This window comes from Orcinus orca, chromosome 10, assembly GCF_937001465.1.
Source record: "Orcinus orca chromosome 10, mOrcOrc1.1, whole genome shotgun sequence".
In the NCBI taxonomy this organism is placed as follows: domain Eukaryota; kingdom Metazoa; phylum Chordata; class Mammalia; order Artiodactyla; family Delphinidae; genus Orcinus; species Orcinus orca.
The window spans coordinates 68681382-68701510 of NC_064568.1; the positions used below are offsets into that span (position 1 = coordinate 68681382).

The following is a 20129-nucleotide window of genomic DNA, read 5'->3' on the forward strand; positions in this document are numbered from 1 at the left end:
AAAAATTGAAAAAATAAAATAAACTTGCTCTGCCACCCTGGCTGGTTCACAGATACCCGAGCCACCCTGCTCTTCACTGACTGTTCTCCCACCTTCCCAGCTAAGGCTCAGCTGCCCTTGGACTTCAGTACCTTGCCTTTGACCTTCCCTGATTGTTCCCTTTTGCCCAGGCCTGCCCAACCTGCCCTCAGGCCTGAGCACTCAGGAAAGAGGGAGGCATGAATACCTGTACCTCAGCCCGCCACAGGCAGCTGATCCTGCAGCTGGGCACCTCTCTTCACCTGGGGCTGGCTCACCCACAGCCTCACCTGCAGCCCTTCCCTCCTGCATTCCGCCTCTACTCACACTGGCCATCTCTGCAGCCAAACAGTCATTCTAGGCACAGACAACTCCTACTGAGGGGCAGTCGTCATTGTGCCAGTCCCCTTCCCTGAGCACTTTCTCTCTCCAAAGTGTCACCAGGTGACTTCCCTACAATGGGCTGCATTGACTGCTCTGGGCCTCAAGTCCTTCTATTGCTGCCTCCAAAGTCATTTCCTTTCACTGCATTTTTTTCCTTTGCTCTCTCAGGTGCCAACCCCTCTTTTCTTCCCCACTCAGTCCACAATTCTCTAGGGCACAATCCTTTCTAATCACCTTAGACCCTGAAAATACAACAAAACACCACTCCTCCACCTGCTCATCAGACTAAAATCCCACCATCATCCTTAACCTCAGGAGAGGGGCACTCTGCATCTTTGTGATAAACACACAGATGCTTTGAGCCCCATCAGCCAAGTTACCTCTGCAGGAGGGGAAACTGGAGGGGACCCTCTCCCAGAACAAGCTTTGACAGAGGGAGAAGTCAATGGGGAGCTGGGGGGAAAAGGGCTCCCCAGAATTAGAGCTGGGTTGCCCCCAAGATCTTTCCTCACCACCCCCCGAATCAGGTAGCTTGCCCAGCACCCTCCCACACTGAGACAAATGGGGGGGTGCCTTTGTTCCCCCTCCCCACCTCCTTTCCACCTCCTGATGAAGGTGGGGCTGGATTCAGCTAATTGTCACTTTTATCCTAGGCCAACCCTGAGCTCCTCTACTATCACAGCTCCCCGCTACCTTCCCTCTTGAGGAAACTCCCGCCCCACTACAGGTCCTGTAGCCCCACCTCCCATCCATGGTTCCTTCCCCAGCTCCATCCTCAGCACGATTTTCTACTTACAGGTCAAAACGGAGGTTCTGCTTCTCCTCGAAGAAGTAATCCACGATGAATTTGCGCACAAAGTCGGGATTGAGTGTGTTGTCGATGACTTCAGTGCGTCCGAACTACAAGAGGAGATGGGGCGTGGATCTCACGGCCAGGCTGGTGGAACAGGGGAGCACTGGGCTCGGAGCCCCTCAGTCCTGAACCCAGTAATGATGGAAGCCACGCCTCTCCCAGCTCCTGCCCCCACCCCCCCCATCAAGGGGAGAGCTCCCACATCTAACAGTGGAAGCTGTCCACCTATGGCTCCAATCTCCATTGTCACTTTATTCTCCCTTTCTCTATATAGGCTCCACTCAAGTGAGATGGTTTTGATACCTGGATACCTGAGCAGGCCCTTCACTTGTTCACCTCACTGCCTTTGCCTAGGCTGTGTCCTCCACCTGGCCTCCCCTTCTCAGCCAATGGCACATCCTCCAATCCTTCAAGGTCTGTTGTTAATGCTGCCTCCTCCAGGAAATCTTCCTGATTCCTCCAACCAGAGAATTACTTCTCTCTGAGCCACCACTGAACTTGTGCCACCTCTATGACCACCTTCCTTCTCTGACTGATTCCGCATTAGGTGTGTATTGATTTGATGCCACAATTGTAAATGCAAGGCAGAGACAGGGACTGTGGGATCTTTTAAGGTCCCATCTCGTGGCATTCATGCCCTTGTGCAATCCCCTCCCCTTGAATATGGGCTGGAGCTAGTGACTCACTTCTAATGAAGACTGGACTAGAGCACAAGTCACTTCCAAGGTTATGTTATAAATGACTATGGCTTCCGTCTTAGGCGCCCTCTCTCTCTTGCTTGCTCACTTTGATGAAGCCACATGCCATGATGTGAGCTGCCCTATGGGGAGACCCATGTGGCAAAGAACCAAGGCTATCAGCCAACCCACCCCTGAGAATCTAAATCTTACCAAAAACCACTGAGTGAACTTAGAAGTGGATCCTGCCCCAGCTGAACCTTGAGAAGACTGAGGCCCTGGCCAACACCTTGACTACAGCCTTGTGAGAGACCCTGACGTAAGGGATTCCACAGAGCTACACCCAGATCCATGACCCTGTTGTTTAAGTGGCTAAGCTGTGGGCTAATTTGTTACTCAGCAGTGCATAACTAATTCAGAGACTTAACTTTCTTGGTAACCCCTGCAACATATACACTAGAGTTTGGCACACACTGGACACTCAATAATTATATCCCATTAAACTCCCTGAATGACTTAAAGCAAGTCACTCCCCATTTCTGGGCATGAGAATTACTTAAAGGGTTTGTTAAAACATAGATTGTAGGTTCTGATTCAGTGGGTTTAGGATGAGGGCTAAGAAACTGTACTTCTTTTTTTAAAATAAATTTATTTATTTTATTTATTTATTTTTGGCTGCATTGGGTCTTCGTTGCTGCGCGCGGGTTTTCTCTAGTTGTGGCGAGCGGGGGCCACTCTTTGTTGTGGTGCGCAGGCCTCTCATCACGGAGGCCTCTCGTGCTGCGGAGCACGGGGTCTTCAGTAGCTGTGGCACGCGGGCTCAGCAGCTGCGGCACACGGGCTCAGTTGCTCCGCGGAACGTGGGATCCTCCCAGACCAGGGCTCAAACCCATGTCCCCTGCACCGGCAGGCGGATTCTTAACCACTGTGCCACCAGGGAAGCCCAGAATCTGTACTTCTAAAAATGCAGGTGACACTGATGTTGCTGGTGGAGGGACCTCCCTTGGAGAACCACTGGGCTAGACTGTGGTCCACAGGGCTGGGAGCTCCCAGGAGCCTTCCCATGTCATGGAGGGGGGGCAGTGTGGGCACCGTTCCGGGCTACCAGTTCCATCAAAGCAGCTCTTTTACGTCTTCAATCCACTAGATACTTTTGGTGAGATTTTATTTTTAAAAAGGGACATGGGGGGCTTCCCTGGTGGCACAGTGGTTGAGAGTCTGCCTGCCGATGCAGGGGAAGTGGGTTTGTGCCCCGGTCCGGGAAGATCCCACATGCCGCGGAGCGGCGGGGCCCGTGAGCCGTGGCCGCTGAGCCTGTGCGTCCGGAGCCTTGCTCCGCAACGGGAGAGGCCACAACAGTGAGAGGCCCGCGTACCGCAAAAAAAATTAAAAAAAATAAAAAAAAAATAAAAAAATAAAAAGGGACATGGGTCTAAAAGATAAAGTGCAAAAGCACTGTACACTCCATGGTGGTAGGGCATGATATTCCCCAAACTAAACAAGATAGGCAGACAAAATGAAAATATTTTAAATAGGTTGTCAATCATTCTTAACATGTTTCCAGTTGTCTGGGACATAGCTAGGTGTCCCCTTCTCCCCTGAAGTAAGTTAGAAACCTGCAAAGAGAACCTCCCACCCAGGGCAGTGTGGGGTCATCTGGGGAGTACTAGATTTGGCACCTTCCTGCCCTCAGGCCCACAGGGAATCAATCTCTCATTCCCATCAATTCCATCAGCTAAATCTCTCCCCTCTCCCTGCCTCCTCTGCCGTGGCCTTGGTCAGGACTCTTCATTTTCTTGCCTCAATCACTGCAATAGCCACCTCCTGGCAGGTACCCCAGGTAGGCCAATCGCTAATGCTTAAGGACTCAGCTCCCTGAAAGTCCAGCTCTCTAACTCCCACCCCTTCCCTTGCACTCCCATAATCCTCCTCATATCCCTATGGCTGCACTCATCACAAGACCTAATAATGATCTACTCTTTCCATCCCACTAGACTGAGCTTCTCAAGCAATGGGTTGGCGGGGATCCAAGTTTTCCTCATCTTTGCAGCTCAGGACCTGACACAGTGTTTAACAGAGTCACAGGCTCACAGTCCCACATGATTATAGCACCAGCAGCTGCAGTAAACACTTCACACCATATTACCTTATTTAATCCTTTTATGGCAGGCTTCCCTATTTTATGGATGAGAAAATGAAAGCACCAAAAAGCCAAGTAATTTGTCCAGGGTCACATGGCTAATAATTGCTGACTTCAAGGCACAACCCAGGCATTCTGGCTCACGTTCTCTAAGCCATGTTACCCTACATATAAGGTCCTGAGGGCAAGGACAGCAGAAGCCCACTGCTCCCAGTGACTGGTATACAGTAGGTACTCATTGTTGAATGAAGAAAGGTTGAATGAGGAAATCGATGAGAGGGTTTGAGTCCCAACTTCATCACAAGCTGATTGTGTGACTTGATCGGAGACTTTCAAAGCCTCAGTTTCCTCATCAGAAGATGGAGAATAATACTCGTTCTGCTTGCTTCTTAGAGTTATCCAACTCAATCCAATTATGAATTCAACAGTTTTTAAGCACTTATAAAGTAGGCCAGGCAGTGTGGTGGGTGCTGGGTTACAAACATAAATAGAACACGAATCCTGTACTTAAGGACTTCTCTATCATAGGTGGGACAACTCAAACAAATAACACTGTTAACAGAACTATATAGAAAGGTCTAAGGCAGGGTGCTCCACCCTAGCTGGGGAAGTGTGAAAGTTATTAAAATGTACAAAAAAGCAGATCACTGGGCATCCTGTTTCGCATACTAGTCCAGGTATCTGATTTCAGAGAGGTCTGCATCGTTCATTATCTCTGAGCTACTTTACAACTCCGTAAATTATAGAAAGCATAGAGTAATGCAGATGATTTTATCCATAGAAATGCAAATGGATTTTCCTCAGTGGAATGCAATTGATTATTTGATTATTACCCTGTGGATACAGACCAATTTTGCAGCTATTTGTAAATTCATTTCAGTATTCCTGATTTCATATATGTGTGTGTTGTTGGAATTATTTGAACCAGTTATAACATCTTTCTGGGTCCCTCGTTGATTAATAAGTTGAATAAATCTTTGCCGTGTGTTCATTTTATATTTCTACAGGAATCGTGATTTTATCTTTAAAAAAACGTATCCTTTAACAGGAGATTTTTAAAAATACCCATGCTTGGAATTCCCTGGAGGTCCAGTGGTTAGGACTCTGCGCTTTCACTGCCAAGGGTGAGGGTTCAATCCCTGGTAGGGGAATTAAAATCCCACGAGCCATGAGGAGCGGCAAAAAAGACAAACAAACAAAAAAACCCATCCATGCTCAAGCCCTACCACAGGCCAATTAAATCCGAATCTCAATGGGTGGGGCCTGAACAACTGTATTTTTTAAAAGTTTCCTACATGATTCTAAGATGCAGATGGAGTTGAGAACCACAGATTCTCAGTAGGAACATGGTAGGAGGAAGGAAGAAAACTAACATTTACTGAGCCCCTTACTGAATGCTTAGTAGATCAAGTGGATCATTGAATTACTGCATTCAATTCTCACAAAAACCCTGTGACCATTTACCCATTTTACAAGTGAGAAAACTGAAAATCAGAGAGGTTAAGTGACTTGCCCAAGTTCACACCAGCTAGGCACAGCTGGGATCTAAACCTAAGAATGTCTAACTCCAAAGCTCATTTTATATTTATATATACATATATATATATGTATATATATATATATATATATTTTTAATTTGAAGATCTAATTGGCTTTATTAAATGACTCACAAATCGGGCAGCATCTCCTCTAGGAAGCACAGAGATACTCCCCAAGGCTTATTATATTTTTACCTCATCTAACTGCCAAGAGTCCTCAAGCATTATGAAGCCAAATAAAGATGAGGTTTACTTCACAAGCATTTATAGAAGCCTCCCTGTGTGCAAGGCCATGGTAAGGACATTGAGTTGAATAAGACTGGGTTCCTGCCCCACCCCACAAATTCCATAACGATCTTATAACCCTGGTTGCAAAACAGTTCCTGCATTTTCCTCTCCTGCCCTTTCTAATTCTTAATCCCGTGTGTCTTCAGATGCAAAGAAAATTTCTCCTAATAGCTTTCTAGAATGTAGACTATTCCAGGAAAACACCCAGGTTCGAGAGAATCCTCTTAAGAAAGGGACCTACCTCCTCCTCAATGCACTGCCTTCCTCTCTCAAACACAATAAAAAAATCCCTCCGGCAGGATTTTATATAAACCCCAGCCCAGAAGAGGCAAGTATTCCTTTGTGCATCCTTCCATCTCCCTCCACTCCCGGCAGAGACTCCAAGGAAAACACCCATTAGGGAAGATGACAGCGCTGCTTTTAAAATGGCACTTGAAGCGCAATAGGGGGGAATTCCCTAGAGATTGATCTCTGCTGGAGAAGAAAATGGAGTTCCCCTGGAAACAGGACACGGAGGGGGACTCCAAGGGCACCCAATATCTCCTAGAGCAGGAAAGGGGACAAGTGAGCCTGGCTGGGCGGTGATAAATTACCAGGACCAGGGGTAATTAACATATATGCACATCCTAAACTACTGCGAATGAAATCTTAAACCCAGGGACTTACTAAAGATGTTTTATAGCCTTCATTACTTGGGCTAATAACAAAGGGAAAAAAATGTGAAAACTTGGATTTTAAAAATCCAAGAAGCCACTGGGTCCGTGTCAGATCCAATTTATACCCCTATTAATGACGGTCAGATCACAGCTGAACTGATGTTTTTTTTAAAACAAAAAGAAAAAATTAATTTGGTTGTATTTCGTTCTACATAGAGAATTAGAGATTTCAAGCCAGAAGGGACTTGGAGAGATGAGGTTTTAGCAAGCAGCGGGAAGCACGCAAAGGCACGAGATCTGACTCTGCTAAGGGGGGCTTGGGGAGGAGGGGAAGGTAGGTTAACCCCTCACCACTCTGTAATCCTGAGCCAAGCCAGCCCTGAACGCCCTTCCAGGTCCCTGGAAGGGCCTGTCCCTCCCTCCATTCCATTCTGAAGCCCTTTGTCCACACTTGGGCTCTAAGGATGGGAGGGGGCCTGACACTGCTCAAGTCTGGGGCACAGACCACCAAACACTGGTAGGCACAGGAATTCTCTGATGAACAAAGCTGCAGGGAAGCCCCAAATCTGCTTTGTTTTACCAAGTGATTCTGATGCAGAGAACCCTAGAGAATTGTTGGGTAGGTGGCAAGTGTGGACTGGGGAGGCTGTGGTATGAAATTGGGGAAGGGGCTGAGCAGTCGGGGAGGTGAGGGGACTTTGACCCCAGGGGCTGGGACAGCCTCCCAGAGAGGAGAAAGTACAAATGAGAAATAAGCCTGGAAATTAAGGTATTCACCCTCTGAAAAGCTTACTTCTTGTCCCTGGCAACAAAACTCAGTGGGAAAAGCTCCTGACATGTCACAAAAGATGCTCCCAAGGGTTCCTAAAACCCCTATGACTAAGTCCCAAGAATATCAATTAAGCAGCATTAATTACATATCATCAGTTTGAGCGAGACCCTCAGAGGGGAGGCAGACTTGAAACTTCTGTGAGGACTAAATTAAGTGGCTCCCAGGGGCTGTGCTACACATAGAAGTCGAGATTTATGGGGGCAGGTGGGCAGCTGTCCCACCAAACTGCCCTGGGACAAGGGCCAGTGCAAGGCTGGGATTGAGAACCCAGGTCAGGCAGTAAGGTCTTCCCTTCCCACATCCAACTACAAGGCCGGGAAGGGGCAAGCCTGTGTCAAGACATGGGCCTCCTGACCTGCAGGGGGCACTGAGCTGGCAGTTAGTCCTAGACTGATTTGGAGGCTTGTTCTCCATGCCGGAGAGTCTCCTGCTGCCGCCCCACCCTGCCCAGCTCCTTCTCCATTCCAGGAGATTGCTTCCCATCAAACTCCATCACCTGGTTCCCTTGCTCTGTGGGTTCCAGTTGTGTTTGGCCAGTGGGAGGCACTGGCAGATGGCAGATGGCAGATGGGAGACGGGAGATGAGAGAATGTGGGCTATTTCCTCCGTCTCTGGCCCAGTCTCAGCACCATGGTTCTGGGAGGGGCTGCTCCCCCCACACCCACCACCATGCTCACCTCTCACTCACACACAATAACATTGTCTCCTCCCACTGCCCCTTCAAGCCTGGGTGGAAACAGCTCCCTGTTGTTGCCAGGCCCTGGGTGCTGCACTGTCCCTGTGGGTGTCCTCAACCTCACCCATACCTTTGAAAGAAATCCATTAAATCTCTTCAGTGAAAACAACTGAGTAGAATTCTCTCTCCTGCTGGGACCCTGACTGATATATTTTCTCTCTCACAAACACATTCACACACTCATACCATTTCCAACTCACCCGAACACAAACCAAGAATGGTCCCCACCCCCACCCCATTCTTCTTAGACACGGTAACATTCATGTCACCAGTAAAGTGTGTGACTCCTGCCCATGCAGCCTAGGTACCCAAGGTCTGTGACAGCCCTCAGAGATGCAGGGTCCCAACCCAGCCATCCTACCTGTGGGCCTTGGTGGGGACTCTCAGGGTCCAGGGCTCTCACCACAGCCTCTGCTTTGTAGAAAGTAGCCATCCCGGCCCCATCCACACAGATGTCAGAGAACCCAGCAGGGAAGGGCAACCGCTAGATTAGAACCAGCTCTGAGTGGGCTGTGATACCCTGAAATTGAATGCAAATATCTGTACATGTCCTCATTTTCTGGGGAGAGAAGCCATGGTTTTCATCAATTTCTCAAAGGGAAGCAGAAAGCTTTAAGACCCACTAATTCTAGCTTTGGAAGGCAGATCTTGGGGGTTCGCACATAAGGCAGTAAAGTGAAATAGTTAATAGAGCAGTCTGAGGCCAGGCTTCCTGGTTTCAAATCCTGGCTCTGCTATTCACTGGCTGTGTGACCTTGGCCAAATCCCTTTGTTAGGGAACCGTTGACCGAAACTGTCCACCTTGGCCAGGCACCATGATAACCACTTGCATAAGTTTCTCACAACAGGAGGTCCTGATAAGGAACATGGTACTGCTGCTGAAAACTAACTGGGAGAATATGGGAGGGGCCAAAGAGAGAGGGGAGATGCCAGCCCATAATACGTCTTGTAAAACTAACTGGAAGAATTTGGGAGGGGCCAAAAGGAAGGAGGAGACGCCAGCCCATAATATGTCCTACTAACCTCCCAGAATCCTTTCGCTGGAATCCATCTTGGCTGAGAGATGCACGCACCACCAGGAAGGACCCTGAGTCAGACCAAGTCTGGGCCAAGCAAGATGACTGGCCAGAGACAACCCGGCAACTAACCCCATTACCATAAAACCTGAGACTGTGAGCCATGAGGCAGAGCAGTTCTCCTGGGTTCCCTTACCCTGCTGCTCTCCACCCAGGCGCCCCGTCCCAATAAAGTCTTTTGCTTTGTCAGTGTGTGTGTCTCCTCAGACAATTAATTTCTGAGTGTTAGACAAGAGCCCACCCTTGGGCCCTGGAAGGGGTCCCCCTTCCTGCAACACCTTCACCTCTTGCCTTAATTTCCTCTTCCATAAAATGGAAATGACCATTTATCCACACTTTATAGAGTTGTTGGAGGCTTAAATGATTTAGTGTATGTAATATACTTAGAAGAGAGCCTGGGACATAAAACATGCTCTGTAAATTTGTGATTCCACACTCTGGTTCTTTATAAATCCCAAACCCTGGCCCAGCCACCCAGGAGGTATAGATCTCCCAAGTCTCTGAACTCAGCCCTGTCTCTGAGATGCTCCTGGCCCTAACTGCTAACATTTCCTACCCATCTTCCATGCCTGAGAAGGTTTCTATCCTCCATCTAAAGGGGTCCTCTGTGCTTAAGTCCCCTGGAGGTCCCAGGTCTGTGTGGTTTCTCTCCAAATAACTTCCACATACAGGGTAAGGCTGAGGGGAAAATTCAGGGCTGGCCCTTTGCTCTTACAAACTAGCTGCTCCATTAAGATCAAGGTTCTGCCCTCCCTGTGGGCTCCCCTCAACACCTAGCAATGCCCAGGCCTCAGTTAGAAAAAAGGAAGTAGAATGTGTAAATTTTGCTTAGCCACCCAGGCCTAGAGAAGAAAATTCACTCTGGCCACTGCAGGAAAGGGAAGGCAGGAGGAGCCCTTGGGCAAGGAGGCTGCTAGTGAGAATGGGGGGAGTGGTGCCCTTGGCCCACTCATCCCCAGCTCAGACACTGGAGATGCAGAACAAAGGCAGCCTGGGAAGAGGCTCTCTCTGTTGCTTCCAGATTTCCAAAATCTGGTCCTCTTCTTCTTCCTCACAACCCACTTGCTGGGGGCAGTGACAGCAAGCAGCTCAGGGATGTCTCCCAACATGTCGGTCAACTCCCCACAGATGCCCATGGCTGGAGCCAGGGAGGTGCAGAGGGGTAGCCAGGCCAGTGGCCCAGGAGCCCCACTGGCCAGGGTTCTGTTACTTATTATCTATGTGAGACCACCTGGGTAACCCCTCGGAAGGTGCATTTCCCCATCGCTAAAACAGAACATCCTTCCTTCTCCAGGGGAAGGCTAGAGGGAAATGTGCATGAAAGGCTGCACAGAGCATCTGCTGCCCAGTTGGTCTTCAATACTGATAACAACTGTCACCAAGCCCTACCAGGTGCCAGGTGCTAAGTGTTTTCCATATATTAACTCATTTAATATTCATAATAACCTTATGAGGCAGTACTGTTATCATCTTCATTTTACAGAAAAGTAAACTAAGATAAGGCTCAGAGAGACTGAGTGACTTGCCCAAGGTCACACAGCTAATGGGTGGAAGGAACAGGATTCAAACTCAGGCATTCTGGCTCCTAATCAATTAGGAGTTGATTGAGTCACTCAACAATAAGAGGTTAATACTGTGAATGAGGCTGGGAATATGTCCTATCAGTCTTTACCCCAGCCCAACCTCTGAACTTCTTCAGTGCTGACTGTCCCTTCCACCTGGTTAATTCTTCCTGTGGAATTGGGTGGTTCTACAGGTCAGGTGGCACAGGTGAGCGCCCCGATCTATTCCTCTGCTCAACCTCCACACCACCTCTAACCCCTACACACACACACACACACACACACACACACACACACACACAGTCCTGGTCCTTCCTATGATTTCTGTGAACATTCATTGACTAACAAGTTGACTCAGAACTGAAGATTTTAGGGCCAGAAGGAACCAAATTCTCTCAACCAATGAGAAAAGAGAGGCAGGGAAGCGGGGATGGGGTGCTCTGACAGAGGTCACATAGCTGATTAGGAAACGGGCAGTGACAAGAGCCCAGGCCAGGCGGGGCTCTGGCTCTGAACAGTGCCCTCTTGTCCCAGAAGCCTGTCTATGCCCCCCTCTCCCAGGTTTCTCCCTTCCATCAAATCCTCCTCCTCCTTCCGCTTTGTATCGTGACTTCTCATCTTCACAACACTTCCACACATTCATGATCTCATTTAACCCCCCACTGACCCCCATGGAGATGATTTTATTATCATCCCCATTTTACACATGAAGAAGCAGAGCTCCAGGAGGCCCGGGGGGAGGGCCAGGGCTCCCAGGAGTGACAGGATCACGGTGTTCACTGCGATCCTCTGCCTCAGTAGTGAGTGGGTGGCTCTGCAAGCCTGAACAATCTTAACGGCCCCTGATTTAAGCAGCTCTTGCCTTTTTACAAATTACAGCTGGATGAAGCCTCAGAGACCTTCCCCCCCGCAGCTGCGAAGCCCCCAGTGACTGTGCTGGCCAGGACAGAAGGAGGCCAGAGCTGACAGGCTGCTCTCTACCTCCAAGCTGCCCACCCTTCCCCAGCCGGAGCTCCCCTATAATTTTCATATATTACTGATGGCTCCTTAACGGCAGATTCTAACATCTTGCTGCAAACCCCAGCCCCTGGATCCTCATGAATCATGTTCACTGGGATTAAAATTAGAGGCCAGAAATCTATCTGACTCAAATACAAATAGGACGAGGGAATCTGCTTGGCTCTGGGAATAGGGGACTGGGTGGGTGTCCAGGGCTGGGGAGAATGGCCAGAGGTCTGGGTATCAGGCAGGAGGGCATGGGTTGTGCAGAGGGGCACAGAAGTCCCATGCCAGGTCCACCACCGTCTTGGGTCTGGAAATTTCTCTCAGGTTCTCTCACGGGAGGGGTCCAGGATCCTGTGGCCATCTCTTCCTTAGAGAGTAAGGAAAACGAGGCCCAGAGAAAGCATGGGGCTTACCTAAAGGCACACAGAGTGAACCATGACTTCTGTGGCCTGGTGGCCTCCCAGACCATTTCCTGTTTTGTCAAGGCCTCTAGGTGAGGAAGGGCAGAGGTGGAGATGGGGGGCCTGAGGCTCCAATGGCCTTCCCAGTGCTCAGGCCTGGACAGAGAAGGTTCCTGTTCTGGCCCCAGACACCAGCAGTGGCCTGTGAAATTTTATCAAGCTTTATAATAAAAGACTTCCTGCCAAAAAGCTTAGTTCCTAATTAGCCATTGTTTCCGATAATCTGTTAAATTGGCCCAGCTCCTGGGGGAGTGGCCCTTTTACCAATAAGCCTGGCTGCCAACCTGCCGGCAAAACACTCTCCACTGGCTTGTGCTTCTGGTCCTGCCTGAGCAGCCGCTTTTGGGGGAATGGGGGAGCCTGAGAAAGCCTGTCACAATAGCACCTGTCCCCCAGCACACCCCAAAATGTCTATGGTTCCTATCAAATGGCATCATGACATCTGACATGATAGCGTCAGTGGTTCCTTCCTTATACACCATCAGTGAAATGATAGCATCGGTGGTTTCTCACTTAAGGGCTTCTTACAGGAAGAGCCATTACTGAGCATTCTCTACGTGCCAGCCCCTTTACATGAGTTAACTCCTTTAATCCTCACAGCAGGCTTTTGAGCCTAAGCATTTGCCTAAGCGCCCCAGCTGGGAAGGTGGTGGCCTGGATTTGGACCCAGTTACCTTGACTTCAGAGCCCGCGCTCTCAACAGTTCAGCTGCAGCTATGAAGTGTGCCTGGACACTAACGCCAAGGAATAAATAGATTTATCAGCTACCAAGGGACCTGGCCTAGATCCTCGGGGTTTACTAGAAAGGCAGACTCCTTTCTTTAAAGGGAATCTTAGGCTCCTGTCTAATGTATCACACAGAACTAACAAACACCTCTGGCTGAATGGGGGAAGGGGTGGCAGGAGCCACACACAAATTCACAGTTGGACCCTGAGGCACCACATCAAACCCTGGAGCCAGAAAAGCCCATTTTGAAAGTCAGTGGCCTGGGCAGACGAAAGGAGCCTGGACTCAGACTCAAGACCACATCACACCCCGGCTCTGCCACTTGCTAGCAGTCACTGGGCGAAGCAAGGACCCCTCCATCCAATTGCTTCCTCATCTGGGATGTGGTGAGGGCCAAGGCAGATCACACGGTGCTGCTGAGGTGGAGACAGCATGGGCAGTAGGAATGTCAGTCATCCTCCTATTGAGGATCAGCAGGACGGGGGACAGAGCCGCCTCGTAGGTTTGTCTGACTGTATTGCATAATCATACTATTTAAAGTATTGAGCACAACAAGGCACTGAGGTGATTCTGTCATTATGTCCCATCACAGCCCAATGAGCAGGCATCAGGGTCCCAGGGTCCCATTTTGCTGATGAAAAAAATTAGGACTGAGAGAGGTTATGGGAAGTGGAAAAGACAGGATTTGAAGGGACATTGTAAGCAGGTTCTAAAGCCCTAACCTTAAAACTGGGAAAAGGTACCTGTGGACTCACCTGGTCCCTGAAGTAAGACCTTGGTCCTAGACTGCCGGCTCCTGATGACAGGGAGTCAAGGCCCTGGAAATGCAGCTGTGTGACAAGAGCAAAAACCACTAAAGGCTGCCCAAGGGACCCAAGGCTCAAGAGGGACCTTTCTTTGCAGAGGCAGACTTCTCTCTGCAAAAAGGGGAGAGTCGGAAAGCCAACCCCATGCTGGCCTGGGAATCCACCTCCTAGCGAGGCTTGCCTCCTGCTTTGGGCTTTAGTAACAATAACAGTCCATTCATTACTTTAAATCTCTTGATAAAGGTCTACATTTTATGACGGGGGCCAGGTCCTGTTCTGGTCATCAGGGATCCCAACTGGGCTCACAGCCTAGTGGGTGGAAGGTCATTTCATTTCACACTTAAACTCTTGGCCATTGGATCAAGCGGATCCCCACTGCCCTTGCCCACCCCATCTCATCCCAGGAGCTCCACAAACACTGCAAATTGTCTTCCTGCGGCTGCCCTTTCCCCTACAATCTGCTCTGCACACAGGGGACAGAGTTATCTTTCTGAAACATAAACAGGCTACATCACTCCCCTGCTCAAAACCCTCAAATAGCTTCTCATCACACTTAGAGCAGTGTCTGAACTCCTACATGGCCTACAAAGCCCTGCAGGATCTGCCCGTGCAACCTCTGTGACCATACGGCCCACTGTCTTTATTATTCACACCACTCAAACTGTACCAGTCTTTCTTTTGGTCCTTTGACGAAAAGAGCTTGTTCCCACCTTGGGGCCTCTGCACTCGCTGTTCCCTCTGCCTGGAACCTCCCCACCACCAGACTAATGCATGGCACCACTTGGGGCTCAACTCACATCACCAGCCCTTCAGCAGGGCCTCCCCTGATGCCCCTTTAACTAAGGCAGCTCCCTTTTCCCAGGTCACTGTCTCATCACACTGTCTTATCTTTTTCACAGCACTGATCAACCAGTACCTGAAATTATCCAATTTCTTTGCTGACTACACTAAGCCTCTCCAGAGCATGGACTCTGCCTGTCTTGTTCTCCACTGTATGCCTGGATCAGTGTATGTCATATAGTAAGTGCTCAATAAATGCCAGTTCCCTGACTACTGATTCTGGAAACCGTGATAAAATCTAAGACCACATACTCCCAACAGGGCTCCCAGGGGGGCGCCGCCCTCCCCTCTGGAGCTGATCTCTAACCTCCCTCCAGCACACACTGGGCTGCAGTTGGACTAAGTCACAGCCAGCTAGCTCATGGACACGCAGGCCATTCCCACCCCCAGGTTTTGCTCATGTCGGGTCCCATTCCTGGAATGCCCTTTCCTCCTCCCACCATCCTTCAAGTCCAAAGTATGGTGTTGTCTCCCCCTGGAAGCCTCCCTAGCCCTCTTGATCTCTCCCTGCTGTGAAGTGCTGAGAATTCATGTCTAAACTACTTGGGAGGCTCTTGGACTAGTTGTGGTCTGAAACTTGGGGCCTCAGAGAGGATCTGTTCCAACACCCTCAACAAGATGAATAAATGAGGCTTTTAAATCCTTCTATAGGGCTTCCCTTGTGGCGCAGTGGTTAAGAATCCGTCTGCCAATGCAGGGGACACGGGTTCGAGCCCTGGTCCAGGAAGATCCCACATGTCGCGGAGCAACTAATCCCATGTGCCACAACTACTGAGCCTGTGTTCTAGAGCCCATGAGCCACAACTACCGAGCCCACGTGCTGCAGCTACTGAAGCCTGCGAGCCTAGAGCCCATGGTCCGCAACAAGAGAAGCCACCACTCGCCGCAACTAGAGAAAGCCTGCATGCAGCAACAAAGACCCAACACAGCCAAAAAATAAATAAAATAAAATTTAAAGATAAATAAATAAATCCTTCTATATATGTGTCTGTTCTCCCCAGCTCCCTGTAAGGTCTCTGAGGGCAGGGACCTCCCTGCTACAGCTTTGCACCCTGGAGGATACCACAGTGTCTTACCTAAGTTACTTCCCTTCTCTTGGCCTCCACACTGCTATTTATAGAATGGGCTACCTGAGATAAAGTATATAAACTGCCTGGTACATTGCCTGGCACCATCAGTGATCTATTAACAAGAGCTATCTTTTACCAAGTGCCTACCTGGCTCCTCCAACTTATCCTATGTTATCTCAAATCCTTAGACAATCCAGAAGGTAAGTATTGTTAGTTGTCCATATTACATGTGAGGAATCTGAGGCTCAGAGGGGATAAGTGTCTAGGCCACACAGCTCTAAGTACCAGGGTCCTGAAACAAACCCAGGTTTGTCTGACTCTTAAAAGCGCTCAGGATCCCACCCCTCCTCCGTGGTCTGGGCATAATCTGTACCTGCCTGCAAAGTTGTTATAAGGATTAGGGATGATGAGTATGAGATGCTGGACACATGGCAGGCACTCAGTAAAGGATGCCTGTTGTCACACAGATTTTCCATACATCTTGGTTGATTCTTTGAGTAGCTTAAATAATCAGAGTTATCAGGGAGCAATCATGGCTGCTGGGACAGAGGTGTCTGGGGAGCTCAGAGACAGCTTAAGGTGGATCAGAGCTGGCTAAAGGAAAGGGCATGGTGGAGTATTTCCTCTGAGGAATAGAGTGAGGGTGGGCAGTACACCAGACTGGGGGCTATGAGTGTTTGGATGCAGGGAGAGGGACAGAGCTAAGAAGAGCTTCTTCCCTAAGATAGCGGGTAACAGGCCCTGAGGTAGGGAGGGAAAAGCCAGGAGTCAAACAGCTTGGGTTTTGTTCTACTGTCTGTAACACATTATTTTAAATTATTTTTTAATGAGTTTCATCCATCTTATGAGTGGGAGTTACATTTGAAAGACCCTAATTAGGAGGCCTCACCTCTAACACGTTATCTCCTGGGTACTGGAGAGCCCTATTAACAGAGGGATGTTAGCAATGATTTTTCACAACCAACAGGAAGGGGTAGTGAGACACCTGGATGGTTAGGACTGCTGTACAAGCACTTAAGCACTTGCACAAGCAGGGAGTGAGAATCTGCAGAGACGTGACCTCACGCCTTGGGAGTGGGCCTGGGTTTCTGATACCCCTGGGTTCTCCCACAGATGGAGCCTGCTGTGGCCTGATCCTTACCAACCCTGGAACGTCATCCCTTGGCCGACTTTCAGAAGCCTTTCAGGCAAGAGGCAGGCCCAGGGACCTCTCTCAGCTTGTAAGGACAGGTGTGTGACTAGCGGCCACTTACTAAGATTAGGTTAGAGTCTAACCTTAACTGTTAGACCATATGAAATTGCCAAAATTTTCAAATTGCAGATTCATACGGTTCAATCTAACTCACAGGTGTGTGCGGCAGAAATCAGCCTGAGACCTGCTTTCACGGTTGTGTAGGCCCTGGCATCGAGGTTGAGCGGAAGCAGAGATGTGCCTGTATCCACTCCTGACTGTGGGAGGCTGCAGGTCTCTGTCCCAAAGACCTGGCAGCTGTGGTTAGGTGGCTTCATAACAGATTGAGTCCCAGCCCCACACTGATGAACTGCATGGCCTTACACAAGCCACTTCAGCTTTTCCCGTCTCAGTTCCTAACTGTGATCTGGGCCAATCACACCTCCTCACAGTTGGCTGCAGCATTAGGGATGCGCCAGCAGAGCACACAGCAAGGGCTGAATCCATGGTAGTTCCTGTCTTATGGCCATGCTTAGGGTAGTCCAAATGGGAGAGGCTCTAACACCAGGCTAAGAAGTTGATGTTTTGTCTTAGAGCCTTGAGAAATGGGTGAATTCCTGAGCTGTCATTTGGAGAGCCACAGGAAAAAGCCCTCTTCTGTTCAGGAGGAGCTAAAAAGGAGACTTTGGGGATAAGCCTGGGGGTGACCTTTGGGGCCAGAGCCAGGGAGGATAGTCGGGGTCTGATAGGGGGCAGGAGGCAGACAGGCCACCACCAGAGAGGCAGAGTTTTGTGGGCAGACTGAGAGGAGATACCCAGGATAAACACAAGCAGGGGACAAAGGCGCCACAGAGTCTGGGAGTGGGTCTCCTGCACCATCTGCAGCCACCATCCTGGTGGCCAGTATGCCATGCTACAATGCTCTGGGCACGACACAGGGATGACATCCCTGTGTCCGGCCTTTCCTGAAAGAGCCCCTCCTGATGAGGGACTCCTCACATACAGGGTTGGGATGCTTCCCTTCAAGCCCCTCTCCCCCTGGAAGCCCTCACTCCTTGGAGCGAATCAGGTCCTACAGCCCCAGGCTGAGGAGGGAACTCGGGTTTCCCAGGAAGCTTGAGTATTTGAGAATGTTGGCTGTTGCTCCTGGGTTCCTGGTGCGGGCAGGGTTGGTTTAGTTTCCAGGGTCTCCAAGTGTGGCCGTTCCCCCTGTGAAGGGTGCCCAGGGGCCCGAGCTGGGCAATGGCACACTGCAGTTGATATTTCCAGGCATTTCACGAGCATTATCTTAGTTAGTCCTTCCAAGAAGCTCTCCTAACCCCATTTTACAGATGAGTAAGATGAGACTTGGAGAAGATAAATACCTCACCCAGGTCACGTGGTAAATCTCAGAGCTGGGATGGGCATCAAGTTCAGGGCGTCATCTGACAAGGTATTTGACTGTTATTCATGACGTCCTTAGGGACCAGACGCAGAAACACGAGATGGGTTATAACAAAGTTATGCAGATCCTAGGTGGCTGAACAGCACTCCCCAAAGGTCAACTAGGTAACTGAGATCAATCTGGGAAAAGGTCTCTAGTGGAGGACCACAGCACTCCATCCCGTTCCACCCCTATCACTCGCGTGGACAATGACTGCCCCTGACCCAGGACCAGGAGGCACAACCATAATTCAGCGTGATCTTCACAGACCATAACAACAGACTGGATCTGCCAAATGACACATGTAACAGAGATAAATGTAAAATTTCACATTTAGATTCAAAAACTCAATTGCCAAATCTGAGCTGGAGGAATTCTGTTTGGATAGCAGCTTGTTTGAGGAGGATACAGGAGCCCCCAAACTCAATATGAAGTAAGTCGAAGACACCTGCCAAAAAGGCCAGTGGAATTCTAGGTAATGTCGATAGATATATAACCCTTGGAAACAAACACACAGAATGCATGATTGTCTAGTCCAAGCCCCTGTGAGGAGGGAGCCAGCCCACGATGCTCTAAGCTGGAGAAGGGAATGGTGCAGGACACACACTTTGGGAAGAACATTGACAAATGGACGTGTGTTCCAGGGAGTGTGCCCAGATTAGCAAAGGGACAAGAGACAGTTATATAAAGAGGAACTCATGATAGAAATGGTCACATTCTAGGTCTGCCCCAAAGCGTACTAACAGGGCCATGTGAGCTGTCCTCAAACATTGAAAGAATATGTGGGGGACTTCCCTGGTGGCACAGTGATTAAGAATCTGCCTGCCAATGCAGGGGACACAGGTTTGAGCCCTGGTCTGGGAAGATCCCACATGCCGCAGAGCAACTAAGCCTGTGAGCCACAACTACTGAGCCTGCGCTCTAGAGCCCGCGAGCCACAACTACTGAGCCTGCATGCCACAACTACTGAAGCCCACGCACCTAGAGCCTGTGCTCCACAACAAGAGAAGCTGCTGCAATGAGAAGCCCGTGCACTGCAACGAAGAGTAGCCCCCACTTGCTGCAATTAGAGAAAGCCCTTCGCACAACAAAGACCCAACACAGCCAAAAATAAATAAATTAAAGAAATAAAATTTTTTTAAAAAATAAAGAATATGTGAATGAGAAAATCAACTTACTTGCACATCTAAGGAGTGTGGAATTAGGAACGAGTGGAATTATGCCCTTTATGTATAACTCTATTATAGTTCTGATGTCATGTTCTAGAAACTACTTTCACATTAACCACTCTGTGCTTCAGTTTCCTGTTTTGTTAAATGAGGCCAATAATAATAATAACAGTAATAATGCTGCTGTTACCTCCTTCACAGGTTTGTTGTGAGGATCAAATGAGTTACTACAGTAAATGCTTTTTAGAACAGTGCCTGGTACATCACTGTTAGATATGTTTGCTATTAGCATTACTATTGCAGTTATTGTTGTTTTTGTTACCTCCCTGAATTGAAAGTGAGCTCTGGCTGTAGATAGTGTCTGGTCACCCTTTGTGTCCCCAGGATTCATCTCCCAGCACACAGTAAGCTGAGTCAAAGTTATGTGGAGGCTCATGTCAAGACGCTCCAAGGAAGATCATTCCGAATATTCAGAGATGAACTGTCATTCCCAGCTGGTGTTAAGATGTTCAGCAGGCTGAGGTTGCTCAAAAATAGACTGAGCGCTCAGGCAGGGACATGTGGGCGTGGCGGCTGGGGCCACATGCTCTGCAGGTAGTGTGGGTTGATCAGCGGGACACCCTAAGATTCCATGATACCCATCTCCTCCTTTCTGAAGGGCCCTCAGCCTGGACAGCCACCTGGCAAGGGAGGGGCA

The 20129-nt window shown here is 49.3% G+C and overlaps 1 protein-coding gene across 4 annotated transcripts in view; it reads right to left on the reverse strand.

Moving 5' to 3' along the window:
* CPNE5 (copine 5) overlaps positions 1–20129 on the reverse strand; it is a 106753-nt gene that overhangs the window by 48833 nt on the left and 37791 nt on the right. For 3 of the 4 annotated variants that reach the window (XM_033424123.2, XM_033424121.2, XM_004267662.3), the window contains exon 4: positions 1199–1302. In XM_033424123.2, the coding sequence (XP_033280014.1) occupies positions 1199–1302 (104 nt within the window). Of the gene's footprint in view, positions 1–1198; positions 1303–8483; positions 9918–20129 lie in introns of those variants that run through there. The other variant, XM_033424122.2, reaches the window with a different exon arrangement.